At 35.7% G+C, this 27,617-nt stretch overlaps 1 protein-coding gene across 2 annotated transcripts in view; it reads left to right on the top strand.

The window, feature by feature from the left end:
* VTA1 (vesicle trafficking 1) overlaps positions 1-27,617 on the top strand; it is a 68,581-nt gene that overhangs the window by 14,209 nt on the left and 26,755 nt on the right. For both annotated transcript variants that reach the window (XM_007096372.2, XM_042987238.1), the window contains exons 2-4: positions 7,925-8,019; positions 10,858-10,985; positions 11,894-11,969. In XM_007096372.2, the coding sequence (XP_007096434.2) occupies positions 7,925-8,019; positions 10,858-10,985; positions 11,894-11,969 (299 nt within the window). The remainder of the gene's footprint in view (positions 1-7,924; positions 8,020-10,857; positions 10,986-11,893; positions 11,970-27,617) is intronic.

The raw sequence follows: 27,617 nt of genomic DNA on the forward strand, positions 1-27,617 counted from the left end.
CTGCGCCTCCATTTATAGCTGCTTCCGGAGACCTGAACTCTATAGTCTGTTTTCTCAGCTCTACTAGACTATGCTCTGCTTGGGTCTCCCCCTACTCCTTAGTTTATAATGTGCCTCCAAAGGGGCACCTGGGTGGCTCAGTTGCTTAGGCTTCCGACCTCAGCCCAAGTCATGATCTCATGGTTCCTGAGCTCAAGCCCCACATCCAGCCCTGCACTGACAGCTCAGAGCCCGGAGCCTGCTTCGGATTCTGTGTCTCCCTCTCACTCTGCCCCTCCCCCACTCGCGCTCTGTATTAAAAAGAAAAATGTGCCTCCAGGAAGAATGCTGGGCTGATCATTGATGTGGTCATCTCATTTGTTTCCTTTCTCCAGGTGTCATGGTCTTCCCATCTGTTTCCATTTGTGAAAATGTGGTTCATATATTTTGTCTAGTTTTTTGATGTTTATGGTGAATGGCAAGTCTCATTACTCCATCATGGCCAAAATTTGAATCTGGTCTCGTTTTAGTAATCAAATAGTCACTTAGTATTTGCTCTATACCAGCATAATCTTCTAGTAAGAATTCAAGAGTAGTTCACTTTTTCTTAAAGCTACTATATTATGACAGGAGCTTAAAAATATTGTTAAATGAAGGAATGAGCAAAGTAAACACCCTTTATTAGTAGACACTCATTCATACTTTCTTTTTAATCTTTGGCTCAGAAGTCCCTTCGCAAAAGCTAATACTAACCATATAGCAAATATTTACAATATACTTACAAATAGAGTAATATATTCAGTTCTATTTATTGGAATAAAATCTTCTTTTAAACATCAGTGTAAATCATAATGATTCCTATTTGAGTGCCATGTTTATTTCACTTATCAAAGCATCACTCTTCACAACTGCTTTTATATATCTTTTCTTTTTTGTATATTTATATCATGCATTTCATAGTTTTATATTTCTCATGTTTAAGCAAGGATGTGTTAGAATGTTAATGTTTAGATTTTATGGAACTTTGAATTACACATACCTTCAGGATTTGTAAATGTTTATCTCCTAAATGCTTCACATTAAATTAAAGTTAGGTTGGAAAGTAGTTAATCCTTTTGCAAATGTGCCTCATTACTCATCTTCAAATAATATTTATTCATAAAAATAAACACATTTCCTTGATGAAATAAATCAAATATATTTTCTTATACATGATTTTAGCTACATATTTGTTCTGTTTTAGTAGGTAATTTTCCATATTAGACATTAATTTTTCATCATCCTGCTGCTGCTACAATGAATTACTTGTCTCGAGCTGTACATGAAAGTGATTCCTTTTCCATCCCTTCTGGCAAAAAGATCTTTTTGTGTACATATTAATTTTCACAAGTAGATTTAAGGTCTTCTCACTTTTATTAATATTAAAAAATGTATCACAAGATAATTTTCTGTATTTAAGAAATCAAACATGTGAGATATTAAAAAATGTTAAAGCCAGGCCAATTTTATCCTATTTCCAATTCTGTGATGATTCTTTCCAGTTCTTCAATTAAAGGTGTTACTTGTATTTGCAAAGACTAAATTATGCACGTAAACCAAGAAAGAAAATGCATGAAGGCAAAGCCAATGAACTGTATTGTCATTACATTTTATAGCAAGTATCAAACATCTGTGTTAAGGTTAACTTGTAAAGGACAGGAGCTGATACTGTGTTGTGAGGAAGTATAATAATGGTTGTGGTGATAGTGAATTGAGAATAATTTGATTTTTTGCTTCCGAAGAAATAAGATTTAGATACTCTCCATTTTTATTATAAAGAACAGTGGTAGTTAAAAATAACAAATTAGAAACTGAGAATTGTACTTTAAAAAAAAATTTTTTTTAAGGTTTATTTATCTATTTTGAGATAGAGAGCGAGCCGGGGAAGGGCAGAGAAAGAGAGAATCCCTAGCAGGCTCCACGCTGTCAGCACAGAGCCTGACTCAGTGCTCTATCTCACAAACTGAGATCATGACCTGAGCTGAAATCAAGAGTGGGATGCTTGGGGCGCCTGGGTGGCGCAGTCGGTTAGGCGTCCGACTTCAGCCAGGTCACGATCTCGCGGTCTGTGAGTTCGAGCCCCGCGTCAGGCTCTGGGCTGATGGCTCGGAGCCTGGAGCCTGTTTCCGATTCTGTGTCTCCCTCTCTCTCTGCCCCTCCCCCGTTCATGCTCTGTCTCTCTCTGTCCCAAAAATAAATAAAAAACGTTGAAAAGAAAAAAATTTAAAAAAATAAAAAAATAAAAAAAAAAAGAGTGGGATGCTTAACTGACTGGGCCACCCAAGTGCCCCCTGAGAATTGTACTTTTTGCATATGAATAAATCACTTAAATCATTTTCTCGTGGTAAAAAGAAAACTGCTCAATTAATTTCTGCGTGTTTTCTTAATGGTTAAGTCCTATATGGCTGCCACTTAAGCCATTGGAAACCTAAGAATCCATCTCATTTTTTCAACCTGTCTATGCTGGATAGCCATTTATCCCCAAAGTTGGTTCACCAAATAGCTAATTACACTCCATGGATTGTAGGATTCATATAGTGTTCACTACCATGTTAAGAAGGTAAGGAGAAAGACCTCCTAGGAAAACCAAACTGTCTGTATTGTATTTCCTCACATTTTCATGACATCATGTTAGCCAGTAGTATATATAGGTAGTGAATAATTAACTAATGTTTATTACATTTTCAGTGCATGTTTTTGAGGTTGTTGTTTTAAAGAGATTGACCAAAGGGTGCCTGGGTGGCTCAGTCGGTGAAATGTCCAACTTCGGCTCAGGTCATGATCTCGCGGTTCATGAGTTCAAGCCCCACATCGGGCTCTGTGTTGACAGCTCAGAGCCTGGAGCCTGCTTCAGATTCTGTGTCTCTCCCTCTCTCTGCTCCTCCCCTGCTCACACTCTGTCTCTCCCCCTCTCAAAAATAAATAAACATAAAAAAAAAAAAAAACACAGATTGACGTATGTTTGAAATAGTTATTTGGGAGGTTGGGAAGGCATGTGTTAAGCTCATTTGAGGTTGATAATTTGAATAATTATAATGGTGCTAATCTGCTAGTGGTATTTCTCAAATATAGGCATAGAGAGTGAGGATTGTTGAGTTTATATATGAGTGTACTTTTGCCAGAGGAATATAGTAAAAAGATTATGGGATAGAAGGACATAGGGCAGTGAAGTTCTAGAAAAATACGTTGTAAAATAAAAGCTGGTTGCCGAGAGAAGTTAAAGGAGAAAAGACTTGATTGTAAATGAAGAAATAGACATCCGTGAACTGGACACCTGTTTTAATAGGCATAGCTTTAAGTTGGAAAAAAGGGAAATTGTATTTAGACTTGGTACTTAATATACTGATTTTGGAAGTACAACAGTTTGAGGTGGTAATTTAATTCTGGAGTGACTGGCATATAAGGGAGAGTGCGTACAAATTTTGGAGACCAGGTCAATAAGAATTGAGAAGATGGTTCTATGTATTTTTAAGATTAGATTTGCTTTCTTATTGCTGAAAATCCAGAATAACAATGGTTAAGTAAAAGAAGGACTTGACTTCCTCATTTAAAACAAAGTCTGATGTTGGTAGTACCCAGTGTGTGCCAAATCCATGAAGTCTGCAGGGACCAAGGTGCTTTCCAATTTCAGCTCTACAAGCCAGCACATGATTATTACCATTTGCAGGGTTGCGTTGTGATCTAAGGTATCTACTAGAGTTTCAGTCATACCATTTCTATTTTAGGCAGCAGAAGTAGAAGAGGGAAAGGGTCAATGAGACCTTTCCCCAGCTGTCATTTCCCCCTTTTAAGGTGACTTCCAGAATTCTCTTCCAACAACTTCTGATAATATGGTGCCAGTTTTAGTTACTTGGTCGTATCGTGCTTTGAGGAATACTGGGAAATGTACTTTTGGCTAGGTACATTACAATGCCCTTAATAATAAAGGGGTCTCGTTAGCAAAGGAGGTAGGAAGAAAGAATGTGGGTAGGCAGTTAGCAGTCTCTGCCACAATTATTAATTATCCACGTGAACAGGAAAATTTTCAATGATGGACACAGAAGGACCTTGAGGTCCTTGGGCAGTTACAGGCATTAACAAGATCGGGTGGAAGAGAGGGGCTTGAGCCCTAGACCCGTGTTTTCAGGAAACATGGAGAGAAAACTAAGTAGCAATGGAATGCACAGAAAAAAAAAACCATTATACTTGCCAGTCCCGAGATACGAAGACTATAAGAGAATTTCTTCAAGTGACATCAAGGTTTAGTGAAGACAGGGAGAAGGAATCTGAGGACATGTAGGGGATTTTCCCAATTATAAAGCAGTAGCTCCAAGGGATATGGTAGAAGGAATGGGGCCCTGTGGAAGAGGTAAGTGGTAGGTTGGGGTAAGAAAATATAGTTGATAGTTGAGAGGAGTAAGGATGCTGTGAGTAGTGATTCTTAACCTATCCATGAGTTTTTTTTTTTTAATTAATCTTTAATTATATTGTGTAAATTACAAATTATATTTGCATATTGATGTACTGATGTATTATAAAAACACTATATGTATTTTTAAAGATACAGAAACACAGAAACATAAAGAATGATATAAAAATTATCAGTAGAAATGCTAATATTTTCTTTCCCACACTCCAGCTCATTTTCTTGCCAATCCTTGGGATCATGTAGGTCCCAGAGGCTGCAGTTTCAATATAGCATAGGGCGGGGACTCTGTTAGTGTGACTATAAACAGCCTGGCACGAAATTGATCCCTACTGCCAAGCAGAAGCCTTCCTCTTAAAAATAAGAGCAAGAATACTTAAAATTCTTGGTAGAATTTTGGCAATACCGTAAAACATGGCAAGATTAAATTTGGAGGAAGAAAAAGCATATTACCAGTTACAGATATTGTCATTTGTAAAGATGGCATTTGATCTGTGATTTCAGCAAATCAAATAGCCAGGAAATCTAAAAAATAAAAATATATTAAAGAGGGAACCACAGATCATTGGAGAAAGGAAGGATCATTTATTAAGTTTATTTGAGATTGGTGCTAGTAACTTGGGAGGAGAGGAAATGTAAGTAAAAGAGTTTAAAGTTGAAAAATTAAAATGTAGGAAAAACTAGAAAAATCATGTAAATGAGTCAAGTCCCTTGGAGATAAAAGAACTTTTCCAAGCACAGAATTGACAAGAAAAAAAAAAAATCACAAATAATAGCTTTGAGTACATAAATATTTCAAGCCTCTGTGTTTCAAATCAGCATTCAAAAATTGAAAGACGGCATGATATATGCAGCCAATATGTTTGTTTTCCAAAGAGCTCATGTGATGTACTTTAGAAGAAAAAATGCAGCAAAAATACTGGAAGAAAAAACCTGAACAGCTCACAAAGAGGAAGTCTTGGGGAGTTCAGTCACAGTCATAAGAAGAAAAGGAGTTTAAGGCAGGCACAGATCTTGATCAGCTCAAAAGAGATGTGACTGGTTTAAAAGGAAAGAGTGTTCAACCATGTTTTAAAAGGTGTGGGGGGAAGGGAGAGATGACTGAAACCTAACAGACAACATGCTAAAGAAATATGACTGGTTAAAAGAGAGAGAAGAAGAAGAAAATTTGGTCACATTTGTGACCAATGGATGTTTAAAATGATCGGGTTTTTTGCTTTTCAAATTAGAACCTGGTTTTGGGTCAAAGTGATACCCAGTGCTGGCTGGTGTGCAGGGAAAATGAAAACACCATGCTTTTTAAACTGTGTAGCAGTATAAATCTGTACAGTACTTTTGGAACTCCATTTTTTTCTTGCATAAAAACCTAGATGGATCAGACCCTTAAATTTGATATATGAAAATAAATACATTAATAAACATCAAACTCTGTATGTAACATGGAATAAACTAAAAGCCTAAGCATTAAAAAGTAGTTTCTTCAGATTAAGCTATTAAAATTAAAAAGAGAGAGTAAATAACTTCATATTATATATGTATATATATCTTAATGTAGTTTTAAAAGACATGATCGAGTAGACATAATTGAATTGGAAATCCTGAGAGTAACAGATACCAAGCCATGTTATAAAGCTGTAGTAAATAAAGCAGTGATAGGCCAGGAGACAAATGAAACAGGACAGACAGTATACAGAATTGGGCCCTTTTATCCCACGGAAGCTTAATATATGATAATGAATGTTAAAAGTGGCATTTCAGTCAGTGGGGCAGAATGAGCCATTCTTTCGTCCATGTACTTATCTATTCAGAAAATGTTTATCGAAGGCCAAGCATTATCCTACATGCCAAGCCAAGGGTACATCAGCAAACCGAGTAGACGAAAATCGCCATCATCACAGAGTTTAAATTTGAGTTGGAGTAGAGATAGTGGATAAATAAATAGAATATGATTACGTGCTGAGGAGAAAAGTAAAGCAGGGAAGAGGGATGGTGTTCACAAGGTGCCATTTGAGGGGAAAACATTGTATTCCTCCTTTATACTGTGTAAAGAACTGCCACAAGACAATTTGTTAAAAAGCAAACAGAATTTGACAGATTTTCTTTCTTTCATTGATAACTACTCCTAATTGATAAAGGGGAATATAGAGCTATGCAGTAAATATGCAGGACTTTTTTAGGAATGAAAATGAAAAATCACTTAAAATCCTGAGACTGATAGGAAGTTTAATAATATCAAATTTTCATGGGTTTGGGGAAATGAGTGCTTGTATATGTTGGTGATATAACTGCATATTGGTAATCTGTTTTGGAGGACAGCTTGAGAGTGCTTCTGAGAGCTCTCAGAAGTGAAAAAAATACATATACTGTGACCCAGGAATTCCATTTCTTGGTATTTGCCTCCGGGAACTCTTGAATGTATCACAAGCAGGTGTAGTAGCACAATATGATCTGTAGTCCTCAAAATCCAAGAACTACCTGAATGTGAATGTTGTGTCTGTCCACAGGGTGGAGCACTGTAGCACTACCACAGATTTCCAGAACATATTTATAGACTGTAAGAGTAAATCACGGGTGGTATATGTATACACCAATGGTAACAACAACTACCACAGAACTGTTCATAGCTCCCATCACTGGGAAAGGTATTAGGGTCATGGTGTCACAAAAGTTTTTAGCTTTAGCCTTTCTCTAATTTTATTAACTTTTTAAAAAGAAAGGGTGTGTATTTTATATATATATATATATGTATGTATATATATATATATATATATATACACATATATATATATATATAAATGATTAAAACAGTTCTCCCTGTTAGCCTGAGCTCAAGATCCATTTCCCAGTATTCTATCCCATATTATATATTCTGTCAGTATCACTTAACTGGCACTTGGATGAGTGCTCTTGTGTAAGTGGTTGTTTCTCTGAGTGCCTTAACTTGCCAATTAAATTACAGGCCTTTTGTCAGCTTAGGACCTGGTCTTTTTTTGTTTGTTTGTTTGTTTTTAATCATAATGCCAAAAAAGAAGGTCTTGGTAAAAAATACTGCTATTATCATTATGAATTTCTTGCATTCTTTGCATAATATTTGTGTGTTCTTTATTTTTGTAAATAAGATCTATAGTAAATCAAAGTTTTCTTTCTAAATTCACTTAAACTTTAAATTATTTATTAGAACACGTATTTTAAACATTCAGTAGTAGAGGGGCGCCTGGGTGGTTCAGCCAGGTAAACGTCCGACTTCAATTCAGGTCATGATCTCGCGGTTGCAGTTCGTGAGTTCTAATCCCGCCACATTGGGCTCTGTGCTGACAGCTCATAGCCTGGAGCCTGCTTCAGATTCTGTGTCTCCCTCTCTCTCTGTCCCTCCCCCACTCGTGCTATGTCTCTCTGTGTCTCTCAAAAACAAATAAAAACATTTAAAATATTTAAACATTTAGTAATAGAAAGGAACATTAAAAAATGAGATTGTTCAAACCATCTTATTTTTCTTTGTAGGTCGTTTATATGCAATGCAAACTGGAATGAAGATTGATAGTAAAACTCCAGAATGTCGTAAATTTTTATCAAAGCTGATGGATCAGTTAGAAGCTGTAAGTTAAACACTGATCATTGATTTTCTGATTAATGTTTTAAGTGGCATTTTATTGCATTTGTGTATGTGTATTTTGCCATTTTAGTTCTTCCCCTTGACAGCAATCCACAAAGTTTTTACAGCTGAGAAAAAATTAGACGCAATTTTTTTTTTGTTTTTTTTTTTACATCTTACTGCTAAGGGAGTTAGTTGTAAGCATAGTTTTCAGTGTCTTTGCATTTACCACTATATCTTGTTATTATAGATGTTATAGATGGCCTTTGAGTCATTTTTCACAGGTGACAGACCCTTTCTAACTTTACTTCATGCAGTCACATGGATGATGGATTTGAGAATTCTTAGATAGCTCTTATAATAATGAAACAGGCTATTTATTTAGTGAAAGGGACATTGAAGAAAATGGTATCAGTTGCCTGTAGTCTCTTTGTCTTACTTTCGGTACCAGGACACAAGATACTTTTATGGTCCAGGCATTCTTCCCTGCTAGCAGAAATGTGGTAGGTGACTAATGTATGAGTCACCTTCTTGAACCATGATATAATTTCACAGGTTATATAGAGGCATCGATCCAGGGAAAATTGAATGGGTTTGAAGTACAGGAAGGCAGGGGCAGCCATAGTAATCCCTCTTAGTAATCAGGGCTCCACCCTGTGCCTCCTCTCCCAGCCGTCCTGGTTTCTCTTTTAACAATGTCAGGGTCTACTCCTCATTAATTCATCTCTTCATCTCTTCAGAGGCTGTTATATTAATAGCTGCAACTTTTTATTTGCTTATTTAATTATATGCTCCTGCTCAGGAGAATTATGAATCTAAATATTTATTTGACTAGTTGCATTATTTATTTAGAGAGACAAAATTTAGATATATTAAAAATCAAAACATTTATAATAGTCAGCCCAGAGCTTTTATAAATGTTGAAAGTTATCCAGATCAAAGCCTTATTAGATTAAACAGCCATGGGCAGTAGGGTTATAACTTGATATGGGTATCTGGCCTTCTGACCCGGAATCCCTGTCATTGCAACTTTTAACCACTGATGGTGAGCCTAGTGGCACCACTGATGGAAACCCAGCTGCCCTTGAAGTCTGTCTGTCCTACTTCTAACATGGGTTCTGTAAGTACAGGAAAAATTTGAGTACTCTTTTTTTGGAAGGTGGGGTTAGGAGAGGAGAAATATGTTCCACACATAACAATGTATTTTTAAAATCCTGTCACTAATAGACTATATAGCATATATCTCTTTATTAGTTTCACAGTATAAAGATAATAGGTAAAATAATAGCTTACGGATAAGACAGAACTCAGGATAGTTCTTTATAGTAAGTGAAGTGTAAAATCACATTTATAAAGGGACTCGGCAGGAGTGTATTATTACCTAAATTGCACAGCAGGTAGAATAAGCATATTGCATGGTGAGAGCCCATCGGCCTGTACTGTAATGTTTAGTGTATGTGCTGCCGAAGTGACCACTGAGCTGTAATGTTTAGATTGCAATTAGTAAACTGAATGTATGATGGTTTTGCTGCCGATATTTCACATTGAAGATGAGATGAAATGACATACTCCCACTAAATTTTTCTAGAATTAAATCTAGAATTGAAGCATATCATAGTATGGATACAGTAAACTAGTGTTAGATGTGGGTTTTTTCTGTTTTTGATCAGAATAAGCATAGGGAAAACATTCTTAAATTCCAACATTATATCTCTTCTGGAACTTAAATTATTCTGTTGTAATTTTAATGATATTTATTTTCCTGATTTTGTGAAAAATCCTGAAGCCTTTTTTAAATTTGATTTTTTACTTCATGGTGTCTTTGAGAAAAACCATTTTTAAACAGTAGTGTGGTACTCAGATCTAATATTTCAGAAAGTCATTTCATTCCAGTAGAATAGTCTGGGTAAGATGTAGGAACTTAATTTGTTGTGTTTAAAATATTTTAAATTATTGGGACACCTGAGTGGCTCAGTTGGTTAAGCATCTGAATCTTGATTTCAGCTCAGGTCACGATCTCACCATTGTAAGATCGACTCTACACTGACAGTGTAGAGGCTGCTTGGGATTCTCTCCCCCTCTCTCTGCCCCTCCCCCGCTCACTTTCTCCCCCTTCCTCCCTCTCTCTCTCTCTCTCTCTCTCTCTCTCTCTCTCTTTCAAAATAAATAAATTTTAAGATATTTTAAATTATTGTATGTGTGGGAAAGGGATGTACTGACTGAAAATTTACAGTTGGGAATTGTGTTTTAACTTTGAGGTATTAGGCTAAATTTTAAAAACTTCTGTAATCCTAGTCTCAGTTTGTGATCTTATACTGTAGAAATAGATCTTTTTTTTTTTTTTTTCCAAGTATCCTCTGAGTGATACTATTTTAGGATGTAATGATTTCCCTAATCTCATTTTTTATATTTGATAGAAGAAATTGAAATGGGAATAAATTAAAATTTTAAATTGTAATTAGGAATTCCTAATCATAAGAATTTCCCAATTCTGTTTTTAGGATACCTGATAGTATATTGACTATTATCTTGAAATATTGTCTGATGCTTTACATAGATAGTTGGATGTGTTATCTTTTTATTCTTGCTTATTTTGATTTTTAGAGCTAAATTATCCTTTCAGGTTATTATAAATATGTTTCTTCAAAATTTTGTAAACATTGGATTTTCTAAAAACCTTGGGCTGAGGGAGAGCAATTTTTATGAGATTTCATTGATAGATCTACTGAAATGGGTGTAATTTTTAAAATATAAAATGATTATTAGGATTATAGGATTATTTGTACTTAAGTAGACTTCTTGTGAGTCCAAATCTTAAGCTTTGTACCTGATTTAATTTTAGCTTAAGAAACAGTTGGGTGATAATGAAGCTATTACTCAAGAAATAGTTGGTTCTGCCCACTTGGAGAATTATGCTTTGAAAATGTTTTTGTATGCAGATAATGAAGATCGTGCTGGACGATTTCACAAGTAAGTAAGGCAGAAAAATTAAATTAAACTTAAAAATTGAAATTACTGTGTAACTGGAATTATCCAGTCTTCCACTGAATGCTTTCAGACCTCTTGATTAATGATTTAGATTTTTTTTTAATTACTTGTAGAATCTCAGAATCATTTTAAGTTACAAGAGCAATCCTGCCTTTTTGGAGAAAATTGCTGAAGGAAGAATACCAACGGCAGATTTGTTTTTTCAGTGAATACTCTGCAAATAGCCATTATTATTTTTTTTTTTTTTTAATTTTTTTTTTTAACGTTTATTTATTTTTGAGACAGAGAGAGACAGAGCATGAACGGGGGAGGGTCAGAGAGAGGGAGACACAGAATCTGAAACAGGCTCCAGGCTCTGAGCTGTCAGCACAGAGCCCAACGCGGGGCTCGAACTCACGGACCACCAGATCATGACCTGAGCTGAAGTCGGCCGCTTAACCGACTGAGCCACCCAGGCGCCCCAGCCATTATTTAACATTTGGTAAAATCTAAGAGTTGATTTTAGCCAACAACAGCCTGTTTCAGTGAAACTGATTTTTTTTTAATTACCACAACCTGCCAAGTGAAATGATTTGTCATTATTTTAATAATAACGCAAAGAAATGAACGTAGCTTGATACAGATTTGAATAATACTATAATTGCATTTTTTAATGAAAAGTAGACTATAAAACTTTGCTGTAGTATATTTACTTATGAGTGTTGTTACTTTCCCCCAATACAGATTATAAAAGGAGCTTTGTTGTGGTCTTGAAATCTGATTTTATTTAAAACATTAATTTTTGACTGCTTTTATAAAACACTAGAATTTTTTTTTTCTTATAGTTACCTGACAAATTCTGCAGCTTAATGGTTTACATTTAACTCAACCAGCTCTCTCTTCTTGTTTAGAAACATGATCAAGTCTTTCTATACTGCAAGTCTTTTAATAGATGTCATAACAGTGTTTGGAGAACTCACTGATGAAGTGAGTATGCATTCTTTATTGTTTTATTAGCTAAAGATCGGTATTGTCACGCTTTTTTGGTTTTGTTATTGCCTTGCTTAGTTACAGCAGCATGCCTATCAGAAATGCAGTGTAAGCAAAAAATGTTCCACTAGCTACATTTGTAAAAGTAAGAAGATGAAACATTTCTTAATAATATATTTTATTTTTAATAGTATATGTTCTTTGCATCTAGTGTGTATTTTATAATTTGGCAAAAGCATAGCTACTGTATTGGGTATCACGGGTTTAGGGTTTGATTTTATTAAGTGTTTAAATATTATTAATCCTGTATACTAGTAAATTTCTACACTGTTATTTCATCAATATACTGGGGGCAGAGACTTTTAGGACCTTCTTCCTATTTCATTTCTAGTCAGAAATACTATGATTTGTCTCATTGTAAAGTACCCATAGAACTTGATATTTTCTGAGATGCTTCATGTCCATTTTATCATGTTGTTTCTCATAACCTCTAAGGTAAGTAGAGCATATATTCATTTTATACATGAGCAAATTGAGGCTAAGTGATGAAGTTATTGCTGTGAGTTCAGTGTTGTTTTCACTGTAGCAGACTTTACCATTGGCGTGGAAATTGTGCTTTTTGAGAGGGGAGATATTAATCTAGAGACAGAAAAAAAAAACAGCTACAAATGAGACTGATAAAGCCATGTTGTATTAGTGATTTGGAATTTATGGAGAACATTGCTTTCTGTGATGTGAGTTTTTTCCAAATGATGAGCAGCTCATAGTATAAAGTTCAAAACAAAATGGAATATTACTTATGAGATGTTTGCATTTTCATAAAACAGAATAGAAAAACTGTGTAAAACATTATTTATGTTTAAAAATTTTTTTTAATGTGTGTTTATTTTTGAGAGAGAGAAACAGAGCGTGAGCAGGGGAGGGACAGAGAGAGAGGGAGACACAGGATCCAAAGAACACTCCAGGCTCTGAGGTGTCAGCACGGAGCTGGATGCAGGCTCCAACTCACTGACTGTGAGATCATGACCTGAGCCGAATCGGAGGCTCAACTGACTGAGCCACCCAGGCGCCCCACCATTATTTATGTTTATATGTAAAATTAAGTTAAGCTCTAGGCTTGATGATTGTAAGCTAGGTTTTTGCATTGGCAGAGATGTACAGGACGTTTCAAGGTTCTGCCCAGTAAGGAACAGTTTTTTTATTATGTGGAACTGTACTATCTCTTTTATTTCAAAACATCAAGCATCCCTGGCCTTGCCCACATAGCATTTCCCAATCATTCAGATAACCAGAAGCCACCCCCAGATATTTCCAAAACAATGCCTAGGGTATGGGGCAGTGCCCATTGTAAGTCAGTGTTTTTGAGTCTCCTTGAGACAAAGTAGTGTAAGAGAAAACAGACTTGGAGTGTGAAACCTGAAATGCTTCTCAGTGGGTATCCCTTCTTTGTATTCTGAAGTCCCTATAGAGCCACTCTGTTTTAGCTCCCTTTCCCATCTTTTATTGCTGATCTGATGTTCTTTCTGTTTTTCCGGTGTGCAGCAACATACTAGATACTTGAGGATACAGAAGTGGTTTAAACATGATGGTGGAATAGTCACGTTTAAAGCTTTAGATAGTTCAGTATGGTTTTGGAGAGTAGCAGGTGGGTGACGGAGAATAATGAGGCTTCAGATTAGACAAGTAAGTCATAAGACAGATCAGAAGGAAGATAGAAGGCCTGGAATCTTCAGTTAGTGGGTTTTTTGAATAAAGAACTATACTCGGGTGTGCTTTGTATGCTAGGAATCTGTAGAATGGACTAGCGGGAGGAAGAACTGCAAGTCATTTGATGAAAGAACTGTTAATAATTATTGTGGAACTTTGTACAAGGTAGGTTTTTTTATCTGAGGAAAAACGATATGTTCAGACAGATTATAAAATTTGAGATGCAGGTATGACATCCACAAATAAATCAACACAAGACTCTTAGAAATAAAGACAAGATGGAGCGCCTGGGTGGTTCAGTTGATTGAGCATCCAACTTTGGCCCAGGTCATGATCTTGCAGCTGGTGAGTTCAAGCCCCGCGTTGGGCTCTGTGCTGACAGCTCAGAGCCTGGAGCCTGCTTCAGATTCTGTGTCTCCCTCTCTCTGCCCCTCCCCTGCTCGTGCTCTGTCTCTCTCTGTTTCTCAAAAAATAAAACGTTAAAAAAAAAAAAAAAGGAATAAAGACAAGAAATCTGCAAAAATAGAGGTGACAGTTCAAGTTAGATTATACAAACACTAGGGGAAGAAGATAGTTTGAAAGAGTAGATGGTCGAGTAAACATCCTAGTAGACACCTATTGAAAATGCAAGAGGAAGATGTGAATTAAGAAATAGAGAAGTGAAGAAAGTCAAGATATGAGAGAAGATCATGATAAGGCAGAAAAGCAAATCGAATTTGCCCAAGACTTCCAAAAGGACTGGCCTTGCTTCTCCCTCTTCTACTTACTTAGGGAAGCTGCTTTTGTTCCCGTTTCAGAAGAAAGACCACAGTCCTTTGAACTTTTAAATGCCAACTGTGAGGATCCCCAATAGTAGATAAAGTAATAATACAGGGGAAAAGAACAAAATGTCCAGAAGTCCTAAGTGAGTAATGCAGGTTTTGTTTTTTGTGTTTTTTTTTTTTTTTAACTTAAAAGATACATGGATACTTGCACATATAATTAGCATGAGGTTCATCTGCATTTCAGAAGAAAAATCTAGGTTTACATTTAGGTATCCCTAACAGAGAACAGCTTCCTTAGTTATTTGAATATAGTAACTAGGACAGGAACTCTGAATATTTGGGTAAATGGGAGGGCTTCAAAAGGAGTTAGGGGAGATTGTTTAGAGACTGAAGATACTGAAGAATATATGTAGCAACAGAGTAAAGAGACACTTTCCCAAAATGTTGACGCTCTTTTCTTTCCCTGTCCCACCACCCAACCTGCTACCTAAGTTCTTCTGCCTTGCATTGGTACTCGACTCAAATAGCATCTGTGTTGGTGGTTAGAGGATCCAGGTAGCTGGAGGGGTCTAAGATGGTACAGAGAAAAGAAGTTCGGCATTCTAAGGCCAGCCTGAAAAGAAAGTGTTACTAATTACTTGATTGGGGTGAGGTTTATTCTTTCACCTTCACCATGTAAATCATGCATATTGATTGACTGATTAAAAGCAATCTTGTTTTTTAAGTTTATTTATTTAGAGAGACAGAGAGAAAGTGCCAGCGGGAGAGGGACAGAGAGAGAGAATCCCAAACAGGCTCCACGTTGTCAGTGCAGGGCCCGATGTGGGTCTCGAACCCACATACTATGAGATCATGACCTGATCCAAAGTCAGGTCAGATGCTTAACTGACTGAGCCACCCAGGTGCCCAGTTGTGCACATTTAAATTGGGAAATGTGTGTACGCACAATTTATGTGTAATTATATTTTCACTGCTTACATATGTTATAACGTGCCAAGTTTGTACATCCGTTGAAAGTTGTGCATATCAAAATCAACAAATTGCTTGACACACAGTGCTGACATTTCTCATATTCATTATCATACAGTGCTCTTATATGACTTGTGAACTGATTTTTGACCATGAACTAAATACAGAGAGTCGGCCAACAAGGAAAGTAAAATAAGGGTGAGGCTGACTGTCCATCTGCCATTAACATAATGCCTAGGCCTACCAGTTTATCGGCATACTTGCAGATTCTCTTTTCTCTTACTTTTAATGTTGGATTTTTGTTTCATCATGTTCCATGTCTGCTAATGGCATCTTCATCATTATTACTGAGATTTAGGTTTTTCCAAATAATGGTTTGAAATGTCAGATAATTGTAGGTAAAGCTCCACTGGGTGGAATAGGGAGCAATCCACTCTGGCTGTGACTTTACCAGCTGTCACCAGTACAGATGAGCAGGATGGTGATTGGCACCAACCCTCTCCCCTACATCTTCGTGGGTGTCCTAAGAAAATCTGAGGCTTGTACTCATTTACTTGTGATGTAAGCCCAGTATGCCTAAAACAAGACACTAACTCTTATAACATTTCTTATTTCAAAATAACTGTTAAAAAGATGAGCTATTTTAGGAGTGCCTGAGTGATTCAGTCAGTTAAGCATCACAATTTCAGCTCAGGTCATGATCTCGCAGACTGTGAGTTCGAGCCCCGCATCGGACTCTGTGCTGACAGCTCAGAACCTGGAGCCGGCTTCAGATTCTGTATCTCCCTCTCTGTCTGCCCCTCCCCCACTCACGCCCTGTCTCTGTCCCTCTCAAAAACTGAATAAGACATTTAAAAAATTAAAAAAAACAAAACTGTTTCAAAAGCTATGGGTATAAACTGGCTACTTGAAGCATTTAGCAGTTTTAACTCATTCCCTCCTTTCCACTTCCACTTAGTTTCATCCACTTGAAAAACACTAGCAGGAAACAAGTGGGAAAAGAATGAGTTTAAGGATTTCAGGTAGGCAGATTTTTTTTTTTTTTAATATATACTCCTGTAGGTATAGTTCAGGATTCTGTAACTTATTTGTTCATGTATAAGGTGAATGCAGTGCTGCATTTAACTAGATATATGCCAAAGCTTTTTAACAAATCTGCAGCTTTCCTCAGAAATACTTGTTTTCCTTGCTTCTCAAAGAATGCTGTTTTAAGAAACGCTAAAATCTGTAACAACACAGCGGGGAAGAGAAAAGCATTATAATTGTCTCATACTTTTTATTTTGTATTTTTAAATTATCTTTTAACTTTATTATCTTTACAAACAAGGGAATGGTGGTTTTTAAATTAATGTTTTTTAAAGTTCTTAAAATGTTGCTTTTTTTTTTTTTTGCTATCAGCCCTGAAAATTTACTTTAAAAGTAAAGAGATAGTGGTTGTCAAACGCAAGCCCCACTCAACTCCAAACCAAGAAGTTATTTTACCTCTTTGGACTTGGTTTTTCTTCTGTAAACTGGGAGGCCAGCTCCACCAGTCTATGAGTATATGTGCCTTGTGTGGGAGAGGTGCTGGGAAAAGGAGAATGAAAAACAAAGATGAAAAAGCAGACAAAATAAGGAGAGAAGCAAAGCAAAAATAGTTTTAGGTTAGAAGCTACAAAAGGAGGGGTGAAAAGCTAACTTACATCGTTACATAAGTGAAAGTGGGAAGTAGACCCACTGAAAATATCACAAAGTACAAATTTCTAGTAAGAGGAAGGGAGAGGAAAGGGACCATTATCCGAGTGTTGTAACACAGAGAGTGGGCAAGCTGAACACCACCTGGGGCCTAATGTATGACATTTGTATATGAAAATTTTGAGTCTTCTATAATGTATTGCCTTGCAGGGGGGACTTTGTCTCATTCTACTCTTACATCTTCTTTGGCATTAAGTGTAAATTTCCACCCTGAGGAAAATCTCAGAGTAAAAAACAGTGGCTTTTTTGTACCATTAACATAACAGTGATTAGTTGGTACTTCAGATGTTGCTATAGTTCAGCTTTTCATTTTTCTATCTATAGATGGAGATAAGGTTCAGACTTGTTTACACAGAACTTCTTTCCTAACTCTTCTAAAATGTAATAGATTTCATTTACTCACAGCATTTTTCTTGGTCTGTTCCCTGATAATTTTCATTTTAAATTCAGGTCATAGTTGCACAAAAGTAAAGTCTGTATCTTCTTTAGTTTTTGACTTTTTTTTTTTTTTAATATTTTATCTGACACCATTCTGTATCTTAACTCTGCTATCTCTGTTTTAGTTGTACCTGTTTAACTCTTTTAACTGTGCCTTCTATAATTCCATCTCAGTATTTAAATTTGTTGTTAAAATAAACTTCTGGCTTTTCTGTAGCTACATGGAAATCAGTGTCCCAGTTTTAGCAATAGAATCACCAGAGTATATATTAAAATTTTTAATTTTGTATTTTAAAGCAAGGGATGTTTAAAACATAAATACTTTATTTTCCTTCTATGGTATCTTGTGCAGTCTGTTCATGACCAGTATTGTTGATAGACTTCTATTGTATTTTAGATTTGTTTCACTTCTGGCAGTGTTGAGGAGCAGACAGCATTTTGCCCTTTTTCCTTCATGGTCTTTGGTTTAGGTTTAATACTGCAGTTTAGGAAGAGAATAAAAATCGTAGGTAAAAGGTAAAAATACTATTCTTATCTATTGAGTTTCTGCTAATTTTGGGGGGAATCAAATGAATATGGCATGTTTTCTTGCCCTCACGGAGCTTGTGTTCTAATTTGAAAAGAGAAGCAAAATAACTAATTATGAGGATATATGGTGTAGTAATGATAAAGTACAGGGAAGAGATTCCACTCCCGCCACTTGCCTGGCACTGTGCTTACACAATTTAGATGAACCTTATTTCACCTTTTACGACTCTGAATTACAGTAAGAACACCAGTCAGAAAAATATAAGTACTTTGTCCCCAGGTGCTGTGGCCCAGAACAGTATTCTCAAACTCTGATGAACATCCAGCCTTTTTTTTTCTTTTCTTTTTTTTTTTTTTTTTTTTTTTTTTTTTTTTTACTTTGGACTTTCCATTATGTTGCAGACTGATAGTTTCGTAAAATACAAGTAATAATTGAATTACTAGAAAGGTGAAATTTAAAAAAGATGTGTAAGGGGCACCTGAATGGCTCAGTCAGTTGAGCATCGGGCTCTTGATTTTGACTCAGGTCATGATCCCAGGATCCTGGGCTTGAGCCCCATGTTGGGCTCCACGCTGAGCAGAGCACGGTGCCTGCTTGAGATTCTCTTTTTCTCTCCTTCTGCCCTTCTCCCCCAGTCACAAGCTCTCTCTCTCTCTAAAATAAAAATTAAAAACAAAAAATTTTTTAAAAAGACATATAAAGTACAAGCCTAATTTGTTATAAGTTTCCTAAATACTCCGAATTTCTGTACTATCTTGTCACAAACTGGTAAACAGTTTGCACACCCATACTGGGTGTCTTTTGATTGGCACTGATCATTGGCTTCTCTTGAAGCCCCCAGGGAATCCTGTTTATATCCTGATCTGACTCTCCCTGCTCAGAAAACAGAGCTTTGCAACCTTACCGCAGTGATTATATATATGAATAGCAGGCTGGGAAGGAGATAATCTGTCTAAAGTATCCATTTGCACTAGAAGGTTCTAAATTAAGCAACATCTTATTGCTAACCTAGAAACCATGGTGGATCAGGAGTAATTTATCTAATTACAAAAGCATGCGTTCAGTACATACACCATACCTTAGGTTTTTATACTTTTACTGTATGTACACTGAAGGTCTCAGCAATTATAATAAACAAAAATATGAGGGTAGTATGTCTTACTAGAGTAGGAATTCCATATATTTTGTATTTGTTTCTGTGTAATAATTGCCAAGAAGTGTGTGCACCTCATATTCATTTAATTGTGAATGAGTGGAGTATGTTTGCATGTAGTGTTAGTACAATGTGACTAAGAATGCTAAGGCATTGGCTTCACAATTCCATACGCACTTCATCACTGTGTTACTTTGGTAAGTTATTTGATTTATATAAGCCTGTTCTATGTTTGTAAGGTGAAGAAAATTATAATAGTTATTCTTTCAAGTTTTTCTAGACTTCAAATGAAAAACTGCATGTAAAACCTTTAGCAAAGTGCCTAGCATATAGTAGATGCTTTAAAAACATTAGTTTTTGCTTTCACTCCTTGATGGATAATGTTGTACTGTACTATATTTATAAAGGGCATCAGCAAATACATGGCAGTTTTAATGCAAACTATCCTAAATTGCTCAATCTTATGTATTTACTTAAGATGAATTTATGCCTTATTATACAGAAATACTTATTATACAGAAATAAGTAAGCATTATATATCATTACCACTATGTTTGGAGACCCATCATGTGCAGTTGGAGTCCCAAGAAAGAGAGTAGAAAGAAAATATAGAAGAAAAAATATTTATAGAAATAAATGACCATAGATTTTCTAAAATGAATCCAACAAAGTCAGTGAACCCTAAGTAAAATAAATACAAAGAAAACCATACCTGAGAACATTTTGGTCAAACCAGTGAAGTTCAGTGATGGAAGGGAAAATCTTGAGAGAGTGGTCTTGGGAAATAATACATTGTACAAGGTATAATGTGCTTTGAAGGTAACAGTGCTTTGAAGGATAGTTGACTTCTCATTTTTTGAAAAAGTAGTGGCAAAAAGATAATGAAATTCACATATTCAAAGCACTGAAAGGGAAAAGGAAGAAAAAGCAAGGAAAAAAACCCTGTCAGTGTAGAATTCTGTATAGAGCAAAACTATCCTTCAAAAAATGAAGGTAAAATAAAGGACATTTTCAGGCAGGTTAGCTCACTGCTAGCAAATCTGCTCTAAAGAGCTAAAGAACAGCAGAAAGAAACTTTCTTTGGCCTGAAGGAAAATGATACCAGATGGCAGCTTGGATTTCCAGGAAGGAATGAAGTACACTGGACATAATATGTAAATAAATATATTTAAAAGACTATATATTTTTTCTTTTCCTTCATTTCTTTAAAAGATCTATGCCTATTTAAGTAAAAAATTATTATAACTATATATACATATTTGGTAAACCCAAAAGAAGGCAGATAAAGGGAAGAGAGGAAAGTAAAAACAGGTGGGAGTAATATAAAACAATTTAGCAAATTTTAGGCCTAAATACAGCTATATCAATACATACTGTAAATGTAAATGGACTAACACTCTAAAAGTAGAGACTGTCAAACTATGTAAAAAAGCAAGCTATAATTTTATACTGTTTACAAGAGACACTTTTTAAGTACAGAAACATATTTTGAAAATGAAAGGACAGAAAAAATACTGAATGCCAATACTAAATAAACAAAATTCCTAGTGAAATATTAATATTAGACAAAGCAAACTTTAAGAAGATGTGTTAGTAGAGGTAAAATGGGACATTTTATAACAATAAAGGGTTCAGTTCATCAACAAGGTATTATAGTTATAGATGTGTACATACTAAGTTGTAATCTACATAAAACAAACATTAATAGAAATAGAAATATAGAAAAATTCATAGTCACGGTTTCAGATGTTAACACCCCCAGTTATCATTAGAATGAGTAGTTTAAAAACAGTAAAATTAATAAAGACTGGCCAAATATTGGTTAGAATGTAGAAAAAATAAGAGCTTTCATACATTGCTTGGTGAAAATGATAAATGTTATAACCACTTTGGAAAAGATTTGGCATATTTTTATGAAGTTAAATATACACCTACCCTTTTACCCAGCAATTCCTCCTTGGTATTTATCCAAGAGAAATGAAAACTTATGTCCAGAAAAAGACTTGTTCAAGAGAGCTCATAGGAACTTTATTCATAATAGCCCAAAGCTGGAAAGATCCCAGATGCCTACCAACCTGTGAATTGATCTCAGCTGTTACTGAGATGTAAAAAGGTACTGCCGATATACCCTGCAACACGGATGGATCTTAAAGAGATTATGCTGAGCAAAAGAAGACTCAAAAGAATGCAAGCTGTGATTCCTTTCATATAAAGTACAATATACAAATTTATTCTAGTGAAAAAGTTAGGGTTTGTGTCTGTGTATGTGTGTGCAAGGGCAAATTGATCTGGAGAGAGATATAAAGGAAACTTCTGGGGAACTAGAAGTATTCTATTTTGATAGGAGTATGTTTTATATAGGTATATCTATTTGTCAAAACTCATATACAAGATTTATGCATCTCAAGGTGTATCACTATTACTGCAAAAAAAAGTTAAATATTGAACTATCATTTATAGGTTTGGTTTTTCTTAATGGTATTAGGTTGGCAATTCCAAAATTGCTTATTCTGTAATCTAGGATGGAGCATAGGAGTAGAAATACATTGAGAGAGCCAGTTTTCTCACTTCTGGGGAAAGAAGTTACAATAGGATGGGAGAAGACCAGATTGTGTTATGCTGTTGGGTTGGAATTGGAGATGTCCATATTATTTGTGCTTATTAAATATATTAGATAAATAGAGCAAAATGGATACATATTTTGTAGTAGTATAGGTAGTATATATACTATAAATGTATGTATAATTGTGTAGTAGTATAGGTAGTATATATACTATAAATGTATGTATAATATATGTATTTGTGTGTATACATATATCATACATACATAGATATGTGTATGCATGCACATAAAATATAGTTCTTATAAGGGACCTAGAAGCAATGATGCACCAATAGCAATGAGAGTACCCCAGTGTCTGATTTGGGGTTCTAAATACTGTTCATCTATAAAAGGAACCAGGACTCTTATAGAAAGGCTGAATCTAGGACTGGGTCAGGGAAGACACTAGATGAAGCTGGCCCTTTGTCTTGTGCTAGAAAATAAAATGTTTATATGATCTTGGGGACATGTCAAAAGGATCCAGAAATCAACTGGAAAGGGTTTCCACTGTCCATGCTGGGGACAATTTGAGAATCAAAATGAGAATGATATTAATGATAACTCAATGAATAAAATAAGAATCAATGGGTCTGTACTGAAACATACAATGAAATACATGAATGAATGAATGAATGAATGAATGAATGATGGAAAAACAGAGAAGGCCTTTTACAGTAGAATTCTAATAAATGTAGAAAAATGATAAAGGTAGAAATAATCGTGTTTAAAACGAATGGGTGGGAAGTTTGATGAAGAGTGAGGTATTTCTATTAGTTTCTAAATGTCTCCTCTCAAACTGCATACTAATTTTAAAGGAGAAAATAGTCTCAATGGAGAAACCTGTGTGACATCACTTTAACCAAGTTATCAAATCTAACACAACCAGTATTGGAACCAACCAATACCATATGCCTTGTAATAAGATAAAGTGAAAAAGACAAACATCACTTCAGTGCTAATCCTGCTAAAAATGCATAACCTGAACCTAATCATAAGGAGATATCAGACAAATCCTAATAAATACATGCTTTACAACTTAGGCTGTTTTGTTTTGTTTTGTTTTGTTTTTTAATGTTGAGGTTGAGAAGCAAACACTAACAAAGGCTGGCGGTTCCAGATTAAAGACTAAAAAGACATGACAACTAAATAATGCAAGCTTCTTAAATGATATAAACCCAGAAGAGGAATAACTACTGGGGGCATTAATAAAATTGACAGAATTTGTTGGAACTGTGGATCGGAGAATATTCTTACATAAGTGTTAAATGTCCTGATTTTAATAACCATTGTGCATAAGATTGTCCTTGATCTTAGAAAATGCACAATGGAAGGGTAAGGGGCACAGTGACTTCTGACTTACTCCTAAATGGTACAGAAAAAAAATGCATATATATAAATAAGCATTTTGCATATTGATATATGCATAAATATGTGTATATTAATGGATTGATAAAATGTAAACAATTGGGGCATCTAAATGAAAAGTATATGAGAGAGTGTCTTGTAAAACTTTCTTCTAAGCTTCGTGAAGTTGTATAAAAAATTATTTCACAAAGCTGTGTGTGTGTGTGTGTGTGTGTCTCTCTCTCTCTCTCTCTCTCTCTCTCTCTATATATATATATATATATGTATTTTAAGATAATTTTGGTTCTTTCTTACCCCAGTGGATTAAGTATTAAACAGTTAATAATCATACCTTCTTTGAAAATCTTTTGGCTAATTTGAATGTACATTCCAAATATTATAAAACTAGGATAGTTAAATTTAAGTATTTGTGTATTATAGTTTTGTATATTTATTTATTAAGTACATGTAAATTTAAATGTTTATGTATTATGGGTATGATTTTTTGGTACAGTTTTATAAAATTCTAGTTGTTTTGAAAAATATAAGTAGGGGCGCCTGGGTGGCTCAGTCAGTTGAGCCTCCAAAATTTTGGCTCAGGTCATGGTCTCACGGCTTGTGAGTGCAAGCCCCTCATGGGGCTCTGTGCTGACAGCTCAGAGCCTGGAGCCTGCTTCGGATCTGTGTCTCCCTCTCTCTCCACCCCTCCCCCACTTGTGCTCTGTCTCTCTCTGCTTCAAAAATAAATACACATTAAAAAAAAAGAAAAATCTAAAAGTATAAAAATGTTAAATAAATCTTAATTAATAATACATGTAATTGTGTACATGTAATTTGTGATTATAAATACTTCAGTGTTTGAGTCATTGTGGTAATAAATTTGTTGAATGTGTGTTTTTCAAGCATTTCTCATTGTATTTTGTCCAGTGTTCCTGGGAATTTAATAGAGCCCTTGTTTCTATACTATATTTGGGAGCATCAAGGGGCTAAGTATAAATATATTATCTGTGGTATTGCCACAGAGTTAGAGATTATTCCTCTCCTTCGTATCATTAAGTGCTTTGAAATGTTATGAAAGCTATGGATTCTCTCCCATGCATTTGTGCATCACATTTTTTTATATAATTCTGCAAGTTTCACAGACACCCTCTACCCTAACCACTGACCCTTCTTTGCAAGCCTAAGTCAAACTGTATACTCGAATGTAATATTCACATTTATTCCTTAGTGAAAAATGTTTTATTCCAGTTTAGTGTTTTTCGTAGTATAGTTCCAAGACAGCCACCTTCAGAATCATTTGGGGTATTTGATTTTAAAAAAACATGTATTTCAGAATCTAGTATCCTTCCATTCATCAAATATTTATTAAGCTCTACTATATATCAAACATGGTTCTAGGCACAAGTAATGCAGCAGTGAATAAAATCCCTGTCCTCGTGGGAATCACATTTCTCTGGTGGAGACAGACAATGAAAAAAATGAATAAATAAAACACATAGTATGTCAGATGGCAAGTGCCATGGAGAAACTCAAGGTAGAGATAGGAAGGTCTATTTAAAACAGGTGGTTGGGGATGGCCTCACATTTAGCAACATTTAACAATGCCTTGAAAGATAAAGGGAATGAAATACAGAGATGTTCAGAAAGAGGCAAGAGAAAGTACAAACCTTTTGAAATAGTAAAGGAGGTCTGTTCAAGTTCAGGTAGTAGCAGTGAAGACTGGCTGAATCTGGAGTGAGAGAGATTAATGGGAGGTGAGGCTGGGGAAGGAGGAGTTCAGTGAGAATTGATAGGATTTAAGTGCTATTTTTAAAGTATTTCTATCACTCTAATGGTCAAGTGTGGAAGTAGGGAGACCCATTAGTTCATTACTAAATAATCAAAACCAGAAGTAGTACTGTCTCAGACCAGAATTTGCAGTAGTAGATGCTGAGAAGTGGCTGGACTCTGGATATATTTTGAACAGAGAGCTAACAGACTCAAAAAGATTCGTTGGTAGATTGTAAGAGAAATTGAGGACTAAAAATGACTCCAGTGGTTTGGGCTTGAACAACTGCAGGAATGGAGTTGCCATTTACTGGCATATGGAGGAGCAAATTTAGTAGGAAAAGGTCAGAAGTTGGTGTTGAACTTTGAATGTTTTCAACTCTCTGCCATACAAGTGAAATGTGCGGTGAATATAAGTCCTGACTTTCACAAGACAGAACTGAGCAGAAGATACGAATTTGGGAGTTGGCCGCCTAAGGTGGTACTTAAAGCCATAAGAGTAGATGAGATCCTTCAGGTAAAGTGTCAGAAGAGAAGATGAGAAGTCCAAGCAAGAACTGAAGCCTCTGGCCTTCCCCACCCTGGAGCTAGAATCAGGAGCACCCTGCCAGGCAAAGAAAACCAGATGACCTTGATAACCCAGAAACCGAGTGAAAGGAGGTTGCAAAGAGGAGGAAGTGCTCAACTTTTCACTCTGATGGAGTCAAGTAAGATGACCTCTAAACTCTGGATTTTGCAAGAGAGAAGTATCTGTAACCTAGACAAAAGCAAGAACTTGACTGGGTGGGCTCAAGACCAAAATCCAAGAGGAAGAATTGGAGCATTCTTTTTCAAAGTGGCTTTTTGGTATGCTAATAGAGAATGTTTTCATAAGATTTCCCGTAGTTTAGGCTAAGAAGTTTTGTTACTGTATTTTCATGGGATTCTTAAATGCACCAGGTTTGAGAACCTCTGCTGTAGCCTGTGCTTGGTATTTGCTAACCATTCTTCAGTGTAACAAGCGCAAATGATTTAAAAATTAAATGGAAATTCTACTTACCACTGCTGACTCTAGTGGCCCAAATTTGCAGTTGTCCGTGATTCTCATCAATCCTGTAACAAAACAGGAACTTAAAGGCCAAGGACAAAAGTAAAAGTTCTTTTTGTAATTCCTGTTTCCCAGAAAGGATGTCTAATTAGCCAAAAAGAGTTAAAAGATGTCAAAAATATTGGCATCTTGAAAATTTCCTCTTAAAACATTGTTTTATATCTAGCATCCTTTATTTTAAAGAAAATAAAATTAAAAAGCAAATTCGTTTTAACAATTGCCAAAATTTTCTGTATTATATATTATAAACTCCAGGTTGCCAGGGGTGTTTTGAAAACAGTGCGGAATAAAAAACAAACTGTTGTATGGATTTATCTGCTCTGGGGAAATGTTTTTTTAATGTATATACTAAAATGAAGCCATCTTAGGTTAGCGTAACATTTTTAAACTTCACATACTAATGAAGGAACCCAATGTGGTTTAAATATTTACACTATTTGTACTATGATATTAGGAATGAAGGAACCTCCTGAGGTTAACACCATACAACTTAACCCAACTCAGTCTTTAGCATTAAATTATTTCATGCCAAGAATAATCTGTCCTATTCTTAAAGCTGAAGAAGGCAAATTAAACTTTCTTAAGCAATTTATTCATTTTCTTTCAAAGGGGTCCTCTTTATATATACCAAAGTACAATCTATATAACATGCATTAAGTAGCTGACCTTTTTTTTTTTTTTTTTAATTTTTTTTTTTTTAACGTTTATTTTTGAGACAGAGAGAAACAGAGCATGAACGGGGGAGGGTCAGAAAGAGGGAGACACAGAATCTGAAACAGGCTCCAGGCTCTGAGCTATCAGCACAGAGCCCGACGCGGGGCTCAAACTCACGGACCCGTGAGATCATGACCTGAGCCGAAGTCGGCTGCTTAACCGACTGAGCCACTCAGGCGCCCCTGGTAGCTGACCTTTTAAAGCTAGTGTTCCCTTATTTCATATATTCCTAAGTTGCAAAGTGCACTGTGCTAATTATAGCTTATTAAGGCAGCCCTGAATCGAGTGGTTGGCTTCACTGCAAAATAGTGTGACCTTGGGTAAACCATTTACTTTTGTATTGCCATTTCCTCATATTTATAATAACGGGATTGCAGAATCCTAAGAGAGAAAGGCGAAGGAAATATTACAGACTTTGGGTAGTACAAGTGCCACGTGTAGTAATGGAAGTTATTGCCCAGCTTTCACTTTGGATTCCAAAGTTCACACCTACTTTGTTCATCGTTATCCCCAGCACTCAGCATAGTGCCTGACTTGAATAAATGATAAATTATGTGTTGACTTGCTGGTATTCAGGGAGCCCGATAAGGTAGTAAACATTTGAACTGAGCCTAAGGAGACTTTTGTCAGAAGAGGAAACCATCTTAGATAGGGAGACTAGCATGAGAAAACACTGTAGGTGAGCCAGTCCTATCTGGACTCTGACCTTTTGTGTGATGAAAATGAGAACCAAACAGAAGAGAAACAGAGACTTTTTTCTCTAGAGTAACTGTGAAGAAATGAAAACTTTAAATGTGGATGCTTCTTTTGAAGAGCTTCTTTGTGAAGTAGAATAAA

This window comes from Panthera tigris, chromosome B2, assembly GCF_018350195.1.
Source record: "Panthera tigris isolate Pti1 chromosome B2, P.tigris_Pti1_mat1.1, whole genome shotgun sequence".
Taxonomy (NCBI): Eukaryota; Metazoa; Chordata; class Mammalia; order Carnivora; family Felidae; genus Panthera; species Panthera tigris.